We start from the raw sequence: 17,821 nt of genomic DNA, 5'->3' as shown, positions 1-17,821 counted from the left end.
TATGGAAAATCTGAGAAAAATCATTTTCTATTATCATGCCAAAAAGCCACTTTGAAAGAGTATGCTCCCATTCTGTCTCTTGGATTTTTGTTTTGAACCCACCTGGTCAAGTGTTTATTCCACTACAATTGCTTTTGTCAAGGTTACAGATTACTTCTCTCTTACAAAATCCAAAGCTTAGATGTCATCCTACTTGACTCTATCAGCATGAAAAGTTGAGCACTTCCTCCTCCTTGTAATGTCCTTTCACTGGCTTTCCTGGTTATCAAGGTCTGCTGGGTGTTTTTGTTTTTGTTTTGTTTGTTTGTTTTGTTTTTGCCTTGCTGGGTGCTCCTGATTCTTTTTATCTACAGAGTGGGGAACCCTCCACAGGCTTCAGTTCTTGGACTTCTCTTCTTCTCTTCTAACACTTTACCTGGATGATCTTGTTCAGTGTAATGATTTTAAGTATCACCCTATGCTCCAAATCCCAAATTCATACTCTCTGCTCAGTTTTCTCTTGTGAACTTTCAATTCATCTCAACAATTTACTGTACACCTGATAGTTCAAAGCATTCAGAGTTCAACAGTAACTTCTGATCTTCTCCCACATGTTCTTCCCCATGTCAGTACATGGCACTCTTGCAGTTGTTCAAGCCCAAATCACTGGAGTTATTTTTAGTCCTGTATTTCTCTTACAATCTACCAACAAATCTTTTAAAGTCTGTCCACTCTCCATTCAAAATATATTCAGAGTCCAACTACTTCTCACCACCTTTCCTACTGCAAATTTTGATCTCAGCCAGTATTACCTTTCACTTTGATTATTTAAAAATGAACTAATGGGCCAACTTACTTCCATCCTTGACCACTAGAAATACTTTAATTGATTTATGAAATGCTTTAAAAATAGCACTTAAATTCCATCAATTCTAGCTGAACTCCTCCTCACCCTTACCTCCTATCAGTCTCCTCTCTCACTCCAGATTCAACTACACTATCTTCACTGATACTTCTTAAACTTGAATAGACCCTCTTTACTACCTCAAAGGGTTTGCACTTTGTCTTACCAAGACAAAGATGTTCTCTTCTTGAACATCTTTACATTCCATTCTCTTATCTTCTTCAAGGGCATTGCTAAAATGTTGTTTCTCAGTGAAGCCATTCCCAACCACCCTACTGAAATGAACTTTCCTAACCCTACCTTGAGTTTTGCTATGGCACTCATCATCTGACATACTAGACATTTTGATATATTAATTTGCTCACTGTCTCCACCAGAAGACTGGGATTCCCATGAGGGCAGGGATTTTACTCATTGCTACATTACCTGTGCCTAGAACCATGCTTGATGTATAGCAGAGCTTAATATTTGATGATCAAGGAAAGGACAGCAGATTCTGGAATCCATGTTTTTTTTTAAATCAAGTAGCCAAATGAATCTGAAGGTGGTTGTCTTGGAACCACACTTTGAAAAACACTGAACTAGAGTAAAACATTTTTGCTAATGAATGAATGTGAATATTATACTTGAGTACACAGTTTGACTTAGGCTTGCAAAGAATGGCTAGTGGCCAGGGCTGAGGTTGTCAGTGAAACCCTCTGAATTATAAGCAAAAATGCAATACATAAATGCATGGGAGAGAATCCATAGTTTTCATTAACATTTCAAAGCAGTTAATGATACAAAAGAAAGGAATTATCTCCAAATGGGTGGTAACATCAAAGATAATACTTAGATATTCTTAGTTCCTCAATTCTCCCAAATATAGTATATAAACAACAGGGCTCTAACTCCCAGAACAATGGACAAAATACAATGAGAAATGCTTGAAAAATACATATTCAACAAATTTACTACCACAATGACTCCAATACTGAATTATTTGTTGTCACAAATTACATGTATTTCCTATGGAGATTTATGGAACTTTTAAAAAATATATAAAATAATACATACATACATACATATAGTTCTCTTCTCTCTCTATATATATATAGTTCTGTGAAATAACTTTTTACGCAGTTTTATCAAGCTTAGGAAAGTTTTGCCATAAGTACAACTCTCACATACCTTTCACTTAGATTCCCCAAGTGTTTGCATTTTTATCTATCCATTAATACATACATATTTATGCATATATTAATATGCAAATTGTATCACACTTTTTTTCCTGTACCATTTAGGATTAAGTTGGAAGTCACTGTGCCTCTTATCCTTTCTTTACGCATTTTCTAAGATCGATGACAGTCTCATACACAATGGTTATTAAAATCAGTAAATTTAATACTTATATAAGAGTATTCTATGACCTGCAGTCCGAACAACTTCTGTCAATTGTTCCAATTATGTCCCCCATAGTTACTACCTCCCTGGGTTTATATAATTTAAGAAGTTTGCATTATTTAGTTTTCATGTCTTTTTAGTCTTTAATTTGAACAGCCTTTGTTAATGTTTCTTGACCTTCATGTTTAAAAAAAAAAAAATCAGCCTAATTGTAAAACATCTATTTTTTAGGATTTGTCTGTTATTTCCTTGTGATTAGGTTCAGATTATGCATTTTTATCAGGATTAGCACTGAAGTGATATTTGTCTTTCTCACTTCATCTTACTAGAAAGCATATGGTATTGGTTGGTCCCAATACTGGTTGTGTCATGTTTGATGACTTGGTTAAAAGTGGTGTCAGATACCATGTTTCTCCGTCAGAGACTTATTACTTCCTCCTTTAAAATAAGCAATTTGAGGGAATAGAGACTAAAGTAAATATCCTGTTCTTCATCAAACTTCCCACCTATTAGTTTTAAACCTCATCAATAATTTCTACCTTTATCATTATTCTGTATTTAGTAGAATTCTATTATAAAGGGCCTTCTGTTTTTCCATTATTCACTCATTCATTCACTCATCAACTCATTCATGTATTTCTCAGTATGTTTCAGTACAGACCCATCCATTCTTATTTTACTCGACTAGTTTTCATCTATTAATATCATTCTATTTTGATGCTCAAATTGTCCCTGACATGGATAGTGGAAACCCTTTCCAGCTGGTTCTGGATCCTTTTGACATGTCCCAAAGATCATAGGAAGATTTTACTTTCTGGCACAAGACAAAGATCCAATTCATCTAATACCTTTCCTGACCCAGTCCTAAATTCAGCCTTTTCTGTAAGAGTCCTGGCTCTTTTCACAGATGAATGGTATTTGGAACCCAAAATAAGACACTGGGGTGTGCTCTTACTGCTATTTGGTGCACCATTGCTTCCAGGTCCCTCTGATACAGACATATAAGAACTAAATTTTATGTGCATGTATACACCCATCTATGAATATACGCTCTATGTATATACATAAATATACATACTGTACATATATACAGTTATAGTATACATATATACTACCTATACTACTACATAATCACTATACTATCACATGTATCTACTTTGCTCTATCAAATATATTTAAAAGCATGAATAATATGGACATCTCCAATTCCAATCCAAAGCCATTAACACAATCTAGTCTTCTCCCATCCTAGTCTAACTTCTTTCCCCAGAAGTGAGAAACCTAGCTCTCTCAATAATTTGCTCATTTGCTCAATCACAGAATACAGAGTAAGCAGTTTTAGAACTGCCAGCCCAACAGCATTAAGAACAATCAAATACCAACAACAGTTCAATGTTTAGCTTTTTGCAGTAATACTGACATACCTTGAGATACATAAATCTTGTATATAATTTAGGTAGTTCTGACAAATAGATATACCTGTATAAAATATACTCCTATCAAAACATAACACTTTTGGTTTCCCAGAAGGTTCCTTTGTATCTCTTTTCAGATCAATTTGCCCTCATCTCCCACCAGATACAAATCCTAACTTTTTCACTAGAATAGATTTGTATATTGGAGTACTTTGTATGAAGGGATCAGTTTGTATTGAGTCTTCTTTTGCTCAGCATAATCCCTTTAAGAGTCACCCATGTTGTAGGGTATATCAGTACTACCTTTTTAGATCTCAGTACAGGGCAGTTCATTTATCAAGTCCTCTGTTGGTAGACATCTGGGCTGTTTCCAGCCCTGGGCTATTAAGAATAAAGTTCCTATGAGCTCTCTTGAACAAGTCTTTTTCTGGACACAGATTTCATTTCTCTTGGATAAACACCAAGGAGGAATTGCTGGGTAAAAGAATAGGTGTATATTTAGCTTCAAATTAAAAAAAAAAAAAACAAAAAAAAAAAACCAAGAAAGAAAACATCTTCTACCAAAGTGGTTATAACATTTATCATTTTCACCAAGCAATGTATGAAAGCTCTTTATTTTTCCACTTTCTAGCCAGTATTTGGCCAGTCTTTATTAACTTTACTGTTTTTAAACTATTTATTCTAAGGATGACTGAGGGAGTGTTAATATCTCAAACTATGATTATCAATTTTTCTGTATTTTTATTTCTATCAATTTTTGTTTTCTATAATTAAGACTTATTTTGTGTACATGTATAACTGTAATATCTTACTGATGAACCGAACCCTCTATTGCTATTCGAAGTCCCATTTTACTTCTACTAACACATCTTCCTAAAGTTTACTTTGTCTAATATTAATGTGTTCACTTGGAATTTTGTTTACTTAGTATTTGCATTAAGTATTTTCTATCCTCTCATTTTCAAAATATCTGTTTCTGTACTTAAAAGGTGTCTCTTGTAAATAGTATAAAGTTATAGCAGTATAAAGTTATAGCTTGTTTTTTTAATCTAGACTGAAAGCCTCTCTTATAGAGTGTTAGTCCATTTACATATATGGTATGTACTGATATAACTATATTCAGGCCTAAAATTTGCTAACTGTTTTGTATTAGTCCCATCTGTTTTTGTTACCCTCTTTTCCCTTTTTCTGTCTTCTTTTGGGTTTACCAAATATGTCCAGGTATAATAATTTTTACTTAATAGGCAGATATCTTTTAAAGAAATGAAGGAAAAGAGAAAATATGTAGCTTTTTAAAAAATATATCTATCTACATACTATGTTCAGTGTACTTCTCGCCTTCCTTTAAGTCCAAGTTGCCACCTGTTATCATTTCCTTCAGCCTAAAATACTTTGTTTCTGTGGTTCTTTAGTTCTTTAGCTCCTTAGAGCAGATTTGCTAGCAATGAATTAATTTGCTGAAAAGGTCTTTTATTTTACTTTCATATTTCGAAGGATAGCTTTGTTCGAAACCTGAATTCACAGGTTTTTTTCTTTCTTTCAGTATTATACATGCCTATTTCATATCTTTTTGTTACCACTTTTTTCAAAAAATGAGAAGTCAACCACCCTTCAAAACAGTGTTACCTTGTGTATAATGTATTGGTTGCCAAGACTGCTCTTTCAAGATTTTCCCTTCCACCACCCAACTTCACTGGTTTGCCTATATAATGTTCTCAGGTATGGTTTTTTATTTATCTTACTTGGGGTTCACTGAACTTGTTGGATCCAATTTAGAAAATGTACGTTATTTCCTCAAATATCTTTTCTTCTATATTTTCTTTCTACTCTCTTTCTTGAGACTCCAACTGCACATGTTGGACCTCCATATATAGTAGTATATAGTATATAACGCCCATCTATTTTTTAATAGATGCATGTTAAATAAATATATAAAACTGAGCAGTTTAGGATGGTTTCCATTAAATTTTTCATGTATTTGCTGATGCCCTTTGTAAATATAGCACAATAAAACATTAACCATCTAGTAGTAAAAGCAAGAACTTGTGTTTTTTAAGCATTTGCTATTTACTGAAGGCTTTACATACATTTCTCATTTGAAATCTAGGAGTATTTGACAAAACAGGTCATTACAATTTTTTTCACCTTATAGACAGGGGAAAAGGCTTACATAATTCAAGTAATTGACCAAAGTCACACAGCTAATGAAGTCGCATATGGACTTCGGAGGCCAATGCCTTTAGTATTCTTAGTCACATTATCCTAACACTGCATGCAAACACATACCATTCATTCACGATTAAGTGGTTAATTATTACACAGAAATGAATTCAAAGTATATGGAATTCCTACTCTAGTAAGAGATACTACCCTTATATTTTTCTGTTATTTTAAATGCTAAGAATGAAACCTTCAGTGTACATACAGTAAGAGCATGAAAACCTAAGGTATGGTGTATGTCCTGAACACATCCTTTCATAAGCACATCATTTCTCCTGGTCTATCATGGTTTTCTAGGTTACCAGTAAGATGTGGCTTAATTCAGAATCTTTCAGTACAAACGGATATTTTAAACAGATTACCTCTTTCCCAGCCTGCGATTCATATATATAATCACTGCAGAGATGTTGCAAAGCTCTGTTTCTGAGCAGGGAGACTCAGATTGGTATGTAAACAGGATTCTCTGGGGGCTTCCAGAGAGGGCTCTAGATCAGTGCCAATCAAAATGTGGTCCCAGTTCCAGTGTCCAAACCGTTTATGAGTTTGTGACAAGACCATACAGAAACTAAAAGCCTTGAGGAAACTTGTAACAAACTGGCTTGGATTTTACAGGTCTCCTTTTAAGTTTCACTTTTCTAGTAATTCAATAATTACTTGTATTTTACAAAACTGTTAGTTGCAACAGAATGGAAATTACAAAGGAAAAAAAAAAGGCTGGATGTTCATCACACAAAGTGATGTTCTGGGCCATAGCATGTGGGGACAAGTTACTTTTATTTTCCTGACTCTTGGTTTTCTTACTATAATTCAGAGTTGTAAAAGATGAAGTAAGGTATATCTAAATTGTTTAGGCATAGTGCCAGGCAAATGGCAGGAGTGAAATATCTTCCCTGTACTCTGTCATTACTATACCATAGGTCCTCATAATTAGCTATTTTGCTTCTCTTCCCACATTAGAACACAAGTTCTGTGAGGGCAGGAAAGCATGCCATATTCATTTGATTCCCCTAAATTAGCAGAAACTCAGCAGATGAGAACAAGTATTATCTTTTACTTGCGATTTTTATGTTCTTCCTAAATTAGCAATATTAAACCTAAACAAAAGACTTTGTTACAAAGGAAAAAGGCAAAATGCTCTCTGCTCCCGAACATGCTAAAAGCGAAACAAATCTAAAATACAATAAAAGTCTATCAACTGTATTGGCCATGAACAGACTGCACAAGATGCCATAGGAAGGAAACAAAATATTTATGTTTTGAACATCCCTTGTTTTAAAATACAAAATTATAAATTTTACTATATATTCTGGGGATTCTATCCCTAAAACTGGGACACTGGTTTCTATATAGCTATAGAAATGCTAGAAGTTTATACAATAACATATTTAAATACTGAAATGGAAGTATAAAAGGCACAGTTAAAAGAGTTAAATAGGTGTAACTAAAACAGAGATAGGAGATGGCAGATAAAGTATCTTTAAAAAAGAGTTGTAAAGAAAATATAGATTTCCTTTTTGTGCAACTCTGAATAATGATGTGAAAAATATCAGGAAATAACCAAGAAAAATGCTGTGAGTAAAAGAGATCTATTAACATTTCAGAAGACTTAGGAAAGAATTTCTGTGTAAACAAGTCTGAACATTATCTCCATCTACAGATAGAAAAATGAAAAGCTGAACTGTAGCAACATCTGAAATACCAACGATCAGCCATTGTTTTTTACCCTGAGATTTCACTAAGGAAAAATTTACATTTAATGCCAAAGAAGATGCTAGAGTAGAATGAGACGAAGTCCCCTCTTGAAGAGACTGCAGTATACTTTATTCCAAAAAATAATCCACAAAACTTAACGCAGTACGTTACACTATAATATTCATAGAGTTAAGACTCTAACAGTTGAGAGAATAGGGAAATTCATGTAAGGACAAGAGTAATGTCGCTGTCTCAGTGAGAAGGTAAGGTTTACACGTGCAGGCCAAACACAACAGTTATTAATGGCAGAAACCGGGCAGGCAGTAAGGGAGACCAGGCTGAAGAACATAAAAGAGGACTGGGAAGAAGTACCATAGATAGGAGCCTGGACTTGCAATGCCAGGAAGTGAAGAGTCCCTGTTAGGTCCTTCAATAAAACAGTTAACAGAGGAAAATATGTTGCAGAGAAAAAGAACCCCAAATAGGAAAATAAATTAGGTAAACTGCAGTCATGTAGCTTGTGAACCAGTGGAATTTTTAAAAAAGACTGGAACATTAGCTAAAAAGAATTTAATTAGAAGACTCAAAATCTTCACATACATGTCCTACAGATGGCCTCAGGTGTTCAGCTTGCCCACTCCCCATGTTGCAATGTTAGCTTTCTTCTTCCTTCCTCCTACTAGAAATTTGTTTTGTGCTATCATATTTTCAGTGGGTCTAACTTTTTCCTTTCATTTATATAACCTCCTAGAGTTTTCACCCCTCCTTTTGTAGATTCTAACCTAAAACTGTTTTTGCATCTCTCCTTTTCTTTTTGATCTTTGCTTTTTGTTCCTTTTTTATCACCTCTCCCACATCCAGGCTTCCCATTTTACAGAAGAAAAAAACAAGTCCAAAGAAGTAAAATGACTTCTTGGTTTAGAGTCCAGTGGGGCTTGCCTCTAATGACTACTATCTCTCTTAAAATAAATTCTCAGAGCTGATAGCAAAAAAAGGTAGTATTTTAAAAATTTTAGAAAACATTAATGTAAAAACCATTGGGGAGGTTATGTGCTATGGTGAGCACTGTGAAATGCGTAAGCCTGATGATTCACAGACCTGTACTCCTGGGGCAAATGATACATTATAAGTTAATAATAATAAAAAAAAAGTACAGTGTTATATTAAAAACCACCACTCCCTTGTTTATAAAGATGATAAAATTAAGAGAATTTTAAAATACACAAATAAAAATTATGAGACAGTTATAATGCCTTTCTGCTCCCCATTTTCTGTTGTTAAGAGATTTTAGTGTTTCTCAAAAGAGCATTCTTTTAGAAGCAAGGAAAACAACTATTTTTGAGGAAAGTTTTAGCTTTGTTAAAAAAGCTCTGGCATATTCTCTAGTTAAATGCAGCACTGTACTTACCTTATCAATGAACAAATAAGTTAAAGAGTCCTGAACTATACCTACAGGAGGATATATTAAAAAAAAAAAAAAAATCTGCCTACCTGAAATCCTTAAACTCATTCTTTTCCCACCTTTCTGATTCCTGTTTGTGTGTCTGCTAGTGTTTTCCAAGTACAGGATGTAACTACAGTGGAAGTGGAAAGGAGGGAATGAGTTAAAACTGCTAAATGCTTTGAGTAGCCAGTTTATACCCATAGTTTTTAAAACAGCTCATCTTCTTAATAGTTATTTTGAAATAAATGTTGTAAGAGTTTGTGCCCTGTTTTGGGCACATCAGGCTTAAATCACAAGTAAATAAGTATAAGCCCCAGATTTTCTTAAGACAACAATGAGGACTTAGGGGAAAGGCTTGATAACAATCACCATACTGCTCATCTATACCGATGACAAGCTGCTGAAGTCATAGCTAGAGTGGATTTCTCCCTATTTCACTAAGCCAGTGGAGCTTGGTTTACAATTATTTGACATTTCACACCATCATTCTGAAAAAATCTAAATCTCAGTAATGACAATGAAGATGCCATTTCCAAACATGGAAAATGACGGAACAAAAAACCAACATTAAAAGTAAGAGAAAAGAATTTGTAACTACGCTGATAAACTGGTTGGCCTAGGGATTATGTCAGTGGCAAATGAACAGTCTCACCCATATTCTCCTTTCCTTATTGGCTGACTTTAAGTATTTAGTCAACCTCAGCTAATGGGCAAGTATCAGTGCACAAGTCATATGAGGATAAGATCATTGTATGGTATTGAATGTGAGAAACATCAGCACTGTGTGTCAAGCAATTTGTGAATTTTGATATGCACAACTTTCCCTGAATTTCCAAATTTTGCATATACATATTTGTTGATTTAAATATGCATGACTCGGGCACCTGTGTGGCTCAGTGGGTTAAAGCCTCTGCCTGAGGTCATGATCCCAAGGTCCTGGGATTGAGCCCCACATCTCTCTGCTCAGCAGGGAGACTGCTTCCTCTTTTCTCTCTCTGCCTGCCTCTCTGCCTACCTGTGATCTCTATCTGTCAAATAAATAAATAAAATCTTTAAATAAATATATATATATGTGTATATATATATATATGCATGAATTACATGATGACTTACATGATGAAGGCCCAAGGAATAACCTCAGCCCAATAAAATAATAAGAACTTCCCTTTTAGGCTGGTCTTAGAATGCCTAACTTCTTTTCTCTGAGCCATTTCAGATCCTTCCAGCTAGCTGGGTCCTTTAACCACCAACACAGATGCCATTTCCTACTTTAGTCTAGTACCAGTGCAAGGCAGAAGAGCTCCGGTAGCAGACTGCGTGTAAGACAGGAAAAGAAAAGAGTGCCAACATTCTAGGAAATGGCCCTTTACTCTGTTGCTACATATATTCGTTAGCCTGCTCAGTCTCTATAATCTCCCCTACTCCTTTTGAAGCTCTCTTGTTTGCCCTATTCAGAGTCCCTGCCCTAGCTGTCATGTTCAAATAACTAAGGAAGTTGTTCTTTGTTAAGGACACCTAAATATAAACCTAGATTTTTTTCTGAAATGCAGATGGACCTCATGCTAATTATGTGTGCAGGTTATGTATCTTTAATTTTTTTTTTTTTAAACAAAATCTGCATTACTCACTTAAGACTTCTAGATATTTTGTTTTTCCTGTATCTATTACTTCACCTATTATCTGGGGTCCTCATGGTTGACACCTGTAAGTTCAAACAACTGTTGTCTTCCTTCTGAGATAGGGGAGCAGTTCCCCTAAGTAACAGCAGATGGGCGAGGCAGGGAGAGCCCTCTGGGAAGTATGGGGCAAATGGCCCTGCTAGTCTGGCGCTCCGCCCTACCATGATCTTTGCTGATCTCCTGAGTGTCTCCACTTCCTTATTTCTGTATTTGTTGTCTTCCTCTTGCATTTTCAATGTTAAGTATTTACCAGAATGTTTACTTGACCATCTTCTCTATCAAAACTATCCTCTAACGTGAGGGTGTGTCTAATCGAACTTCAACTGTCACCTCTGTTGTGCAGATTCCTTGTCTTCTTATTTCCAGGAGTCTTTTGCTGACTTATGTTTGTGCTGACAAAAATTTATATAGGCCTGAACACATTATTTTTCCTCAAGTAAAGAACCTACCTTGTACAAAGTTCCACAATAATCATTAGCTATTTCTTTTGTCAAATGACTTACAGTTCTTCCTCAGCCTAGTTAATTCCACAATTCCTACCATACAAAGCAAATCTGAGTACAGTTCTTCATTCAAAAAATCCACTAACTGAAGATGCCAGGCCTTTTATTGTCTGATCTGTCTTATGACTTTTTAATCTGAACCCATTATTCTCCTTCACCCTACCTGGTACTTTCTAAAACCATGCCGAATTCTCTAAAACTCTAAAGAGGACTAGTCCATCGTCATGTTTAAACCACTCTGTACCCTCAAGTAGCTAGTACAGTGCTGTACACAGAGGAAAAAGAACTCCAGATCAGCCATAACACAAGATGGGAGCAGAGAGGTTGCTAAACAGAGCGGATCCACAGAGCCTTCAGAACACAAAAAAAGGAATAACCACTGGGAAGCATTTTAGGTTTCATGCTTCAGGTCTCATTTTTCTCTTGTATTACTCTGTCTCAAGGCAACTTGAAAACATGACTTTTCAATGGGCACTGCCCCATACCCTAGAGGGCGTTTTGGAAATATCTGGGGGTGGCTTCTGGTTAGTGGAATAATTGGGAAATGCTGTGTGGGCAAGGCCAGGGATGCCTGATGTTTTGAAATAAGAGGGACAGTCCCACATAATAAAAAATTGCTATTCACTGGACATAACCTTGAAATGTTCTGCACATCTCTTTCGCAGTAATGCAAAAATCTAACTTATAATCATCAATCTTTGTTTTAAATATAAAGAATTTTTTGCAGTTTTGCTATATTATTTTATGAAAATGTAAACATCTTACAGATCATACTTTATTTTGTTTGGAATTTTACTATGAGCTGCTCATCATTTAGGAAAAAATCATGTCACAGAAAGCAATACTTTTCATAAATTTCAAATCATTAATATAACATACCTTTATCAGTTTCATTTGTAGCTCTTTTTTTTCTTTTTCTATTTCTAGATTCGTATCTCCTCTCTCAAAAAACACATCTTCCATGCCAATGGCAAAGCGTGCTACAGTGAAACAACACTGAACTAACAGCAGTTAAGTTGTTGTCACTTAGCCTCAATTTGCTCATATATAAAATGAGTATATGCTCTACTTATCTTAGAGGTTAAGAAAAACAAAATGCTAAAATGGATATGAAACATCTCAGAAGATAACAAATCTGTGTACTTTACAATGAAACAAATCATAATATTCCTGAATAAAAATGAAATAGGAAAAAAAAACCCTAAAAGACTCTTGACTCCAGTATATGTACCAAATAACAGTGTAGAAATTTAATAGCAAGCAGGATTAGTAATATTTAAGCACTTAATAAAATCACACGCTAAACCCATGCTGCCCAACACAGCTGTGCATTTGCTCAACTGTAAAATTCACACTAGATTTAAGGAATTTACTACAAATAGTAAATCATTAAGAATTATTTCATCTTCTTACTTTACAAATGTGGCCCGTAGAAAATTTAAAATTACACTTTTTTGCTTACACTACATTTCTGACAGGCCAAATGCAGTTACAACACTCATCGAGAGCAACAATACTGAGCTCAGGCTATTGAAGCAACAAAGAGTGTATACACTCACTTCATCCGTGAGTTCGCCAAACACGGTTATGACATCTATTAAAAGGCTTGCAGTATAGAAGGACTTGATCATGTTCCTAAAAGAGAAAAAAAAGCTGACTTAGTTAAATGAAAAACATTAAGCTGCAGAATTAGTCATGTAACCATAAGAAAAAAATAACTCCAGTGTTTACAACAGTACTCTGAAATAAATGTTTTAATTAAATTAGATTTCAAGAACACAATGAAGCTCCTTCTGTAATCTGTTATTAGGAGAAAGTAATAACATTCATATTACAAATAAAGATACTACAGCAAGGTTTTATAGTATACTTTTTATTAAAAAATGTAATTATAGGGGTGCCTGGGTGACTCAGTTGATTGTCTAACTCCTGATTTTGGCTCAGGTCATGAGCTCAGGGTTGTGAGATTGAGCCCCGCTCTGGGCATGGAGTCTGCTTAAGATTCTCTCTCTCCCTCTCCCTTTGCCTGCCCCCTCCAAGCGCACCCCCCTCTTCCCCCGCCAACACATGCACATGCTCTGGGGCGGGGAAACGATTACAGTATTATCTGAATCTGTATCAAGCCATGTGTGTTTCTTTCCATTTAAGTATCATTACAATATGATGACAAATCATTTGAATTAGCAGGTTTTGTGACAATTTAAAAAAATCAGTAGCACTGTACCAGGCTGTTGCTGGCTAAAATCAAATCTTAGATTTTACCAAATGTTAAAGAATGGCTAATTGGGGTATAATTACTGAAAAAAATAAATCTACCCTGGCTATTTTTCTATCAGCCATTTTCTCTAAAAAGATAGGCTTGTTTTTGTAATGCCAATCATTCTGATATTCTGTAAGTAATTAAAAAAACCCCTAAATCATTAATCAAGAAGTTTAAAAGTATCCAATGGATAACTGGGTAATTCCTCATACAGTAACTAAACTACAATTTTAATTTTTCTCTTGCTTTACTTACTTGTGAAATCGTCCAGCACGATCTTCATTATCCGCATACAAAAACATTTTCAAAGCATAATTCTCCAAATGAGCAGAACCAACTATTTCTTGAGTAATAGCTTCATTATCACCCAACTGTTTCTTAAGCTAAAATTAAATCAGATACAAAGCTTAAGATTTTGGATTCACAGAAATGTATGCTTAAATACAAATAATCCCAAGCACCATTTTAGACTTTTAATATTATTTGATATTCATTTCAGTAAAAGATGTATCAATGAAATCTTGCAAAAACTGCTCTGTCTCAGCCCAAGGTTTTTTAGAATAAAACCCAATGTTAACAAAATTTTGAAGACACACTCATGATAACCTGAAAGGATAATTTAGCTCTAAAAATCAAAGTAACTAAGAATAAAAAGATAACACACCCAACTATCTATGTAAAGCATCAGACAAGTATTTCAAAATAACAGCCAATAAACTATCAGGTGTCCTAAAAATGGAATTAGGAAATTCTCTAATCATGATTTAAAATTTTAATTTGTTGCCATTTCAATTTCTATCAAATATAAAAAAATATGATTACAGAAATCATTATATCCTGAAACAGTATTGCTTAGAGCATACTGTGTAAAACAGATCTAATTCTACAGTATGAGATCATAAACTCAGAAAAGGATTATAAAAGTTTTTAAAATTTAGACAAATATATACCTCGTTAACACAATTCACAACTGTAAATTTTCAGTCAGTACATCCTTTTCCTACACACATAATAATTTAAAATATTTTAAACACAACAAACTAAGTTCCTACTTATTCCGACTGCTATATTAGAATGAAATGGCTTTTTGGAATATTAGATCTGAGTACCATACTAACTGTTTAAAAATGGGTTTTCTCAGAAACATTATAAAGTAAAAAATTAAATTTAAAAAAGGCTTCAGGATTCTTTATAAAAATCAGCAAAATAAATATTCTCATTGTTACAAAAGAATAACGTAAGTTCTAGAAGAGATTTAATGTTGGAATTTAAGGATGTTTTAGCTACGGCTATACTTACCCTGAACAAAAACGAGAAAAAACCCCACATGTAACACTAGTTTACTATATCCCTGTTATGAAATGTTTTAATTGTAGATTTAATTCTAGAAAAAAACTGGGAATATGTCACTTTACCTCATCTTCAACATGAAATATCTGGCAGGAAAAACATAAACTCAGTTTTCCAACTGTATTCTAAACATTACAGCACAGGCAGATGGGATAGACTCACCATAGAATAGATTTATTCTACCTGTTATTTAATTTAGGTAATAATAAACTGCTGCTGAGTCCCTTTACAAATGTGATTTTATATTTTCCTTATTATAAAGAACTATTCTGAGTTCTGTTTTATCCATAAAATAGTTATTACTGTTATACTGTGAAATTAATAAAGAGATATATTCTATACAAAGTCTGCTACCAATATGATTTTATAAATGTACTGCTATGGGTGAGACACATTCTTCCTCTCACTCCCTAAACTCATCTTCAAAAAAAGAATACTCACATTTTTCCTGTATCTACAGAAACCACTTTAGAAGTAGGAGGATGGACAGGCTTCAAGGGTAGCTGGATTCCCATCAGTGGCGCCAGTAGATCCAACGGGTGGTTAACAGTAGCAATGACAGGGACTCTGGGTCAGAAAGCCAGACACCCATACCTAACCAAGTTAGAACCCTACTGCCCAGGGCTATTTAATGTAATTAGGTTTTGATCTCAGTAACTTTCAACATTTATAAAAGCTCTGGGATGACTATTATAAATGCTCTGATTTTTAAAATATCTAAAATTCTCTCTACAAACAATAATGCAACTAGTCAAATATTTAGGTTTCTAATTCTCTTGAGGTCATATAACTAAGTAAATAAAAGGCTGCAGGCATTAATATAACAGCCTCTGAAGAAATAAATTACCAGAAGTAGACCCTGACACTGTTAAAAGAAAAGCCAGGACAGCTGGGCAAGGGAGGCACAGGTGGAGTCCTGATTAAGTTGCATTAGTATAGCCATTCCTGTCTTCTTGCACTGATACCCAGTCCAACTCATTCAATCTTCCCTGGATTGGTACTTCTATATGACCTGTGAAATTATATCATGGTTCAAGAAGATGACTCATCCATTAGTCACCTACCACATTTCTGCTAGCAGGGAAGAATGCCTGGACCATAAAACTATCTTCTCCTGGTACCAAGAGTGAGACAAAGAGACTACAGGCAATTGATACTATTTCCTTCGTTGTCCTTCACTAAATAAGTAGTCCATTTCATTATTGTAGGAGCAATTTAAGAATTCCCAAATCAATCATCCATATAACTGTATGAAGTAGATTAGAAAGGGTTTGTCACTTATGAAAGAATGACTTGAAGGTCACCTACAATAACAAGATATAGTGGTATATGCAAAGACACTGAAATCTACTTTAATACAACTTACAACTCCCTTAGCCGTAAGATATGAATGAAAAAAATTGAGTCAGGGTGCCTAGGTGGCTCAGTTGGTTGAGGTCTGCCTTCGGCTCAGGTCATGATCCCGGGTCCTGGGCTCCAGCCCTGTGTCAGGCTCCCTGCTTTGTTTGGGGTGAGTCTGCTTCTCCCTCTCCCTTTGTCTGTTGCTCCCCCGCTTGTGCTCTCTCTCTCTGTCAAATAAATGAATACAATCTTTGGAAAAAAAAAAAAAGTGTGCCTAGTTTTTTCCTCAGCTGTAATGACATTACTAGATGGCTGCCAAGAGGAAGAACTAAAATGGCAAAATACACATAAGCGAATGTAATAAAATGCCACTTAAAACAATCAGAAAATAAATGATCAGTGTTTAACTTACAGCTTCTAATTGATCCATCAGCTTTGATAAAAATTTACGACAGTCAGGAGTTTTACTATCAATCTTCATTCCAGTTTGCATTGCATATAAACGACCTACAAAGAAAAGAAAAATGAGATGACCTGAACAATTTCCATTAGTGAATGTTTAAAATATACATTCTTAATAATAAATAATTTAAAATCTAAGTGAATTTAGAAATAAAACTTTAAAAATAGACTTTGGAAAAATAAACTTTAGTGATAAAACTCTGATTTATTATGTATCTTATTTACAAAAATAAAGAACACACAAATACTATCCAAAGAATGTAACAGATTCATGATAATAGCAATTTTTTTAAAATCAAGTAAAGTCTTCTCTTTTGGCACTATGTTAGAAAGAAAGGACAAAAAGAAAGAAAGGAGGAAAGGAGCGAAGGAGAAGGAGAAGAGAAAAAAAGACTAGGTCCTAAGCTGTTAAAAAGACCTGTAATTTAATTGGGAAGTTAAGGCAACCAGAAAAATCACATGTACAAGAGCACTCACCAAGTGCCCGAAAGTGATACTAATAAAATATATAGTATGAGCTAGAACACTGGGAAACACAACTTGAGTTGAGGCTAACAGGGAGAACTGTTTAAGTTACTTGTATATATATATATATATATATATATATATATATATATATATATAAAATACACACCCTTTTTAAAAAGTTAATAAAAACATTAGAGATAAGGCTAAACCTAAAAACAAAACAAAACAAAACAAAAAAACCAACTCTGACACCATGATCTTAATAGCTTTTCCAGTGACAGGAAAAGTGAAAGGTCTGGTGGTAATTGTTACCATTGGTGTGTACATACACCACCTGTAATTTACTCTTATATTCTCCAAATATGTCCTGGAAATCTGTGACAGCACTATGGATATATCATTCTAATGAAAGCACATTTAGGTGGTTCCCAGATGTTCATTACTACAAATCTTGTTACCATACCTTCTTGTGCTTGCATTCAAGAGTTCCCTGAGGCAAATAACCAAGAAATGGAATACCCAGGTCATATATGTGTTATCTTTTTCACCTTTGAGAGCTACTTTTAAATTGTCCTCCAAAACAGATTACCAAAATACAGTTATAGTTCCAACATATGCAAGCACCATTTCCTCAAATCCACAAAAGCAAACAAACAAAAAAGCCTGGTATTATTGAACTTATCAGTGTCAAGATTTTACGTGATATTTCATTTTCACTACT

At 34.5% G+C, this 17,821-nt stretch overlaps 1 protein-coding gene across 2 annotated transcripts in view; it reads right to left on the bottom strand.

Moving 5' to 3' along the window:
* Positions 1–17,821, bottom strand: part of VTA1 (vesicle trafficking 1) — a 63,875-nt gene that overhangs the window by 28,089 nt on the left and 17,965 nt on the right. For both annotated transcript variants that reach the window (XM_032873054.1, XM_032873056.1), the window contains exons 2-4: positions 16,583–16,677; positions 13,735–13,862; positions 12,779–12,854 (exon numbers count right to left, since the gene is read on the bottom strand). In XM_032873054.1, the coding sequence (XP_032728945.1) occupies positions 12,779–12,854; positions 13,735–13,862; positions 16,583–16,677 (299 nt within the window). The remainder of the gene's footprint in view (positions 1–12,778; positions 12,855–13,734; positions 13,863–16,582; positions 16,678–17,821) is intronic.

Source organism: Lontra canadensis, unplaced genomic scaffold, assembly GCF_010015895.1.
Source record: "Lontra canadensis isolate GAN:19392208 unplaced genomic scaffold, GSC_riverotter_1.0 scaffold47, whole genome shotgun sequence".
In the NCBI taxonomy this organism is placed as follows: domain Eukaryota; kingdom Metazoa; phylum Chordata; class Mammalia; order Carnivora; family Mustelidae; genus Lontra; species Lontra canadensis.
This window is presented reverse-complemented; position numbering and strand designations above follow the sequence as displayed.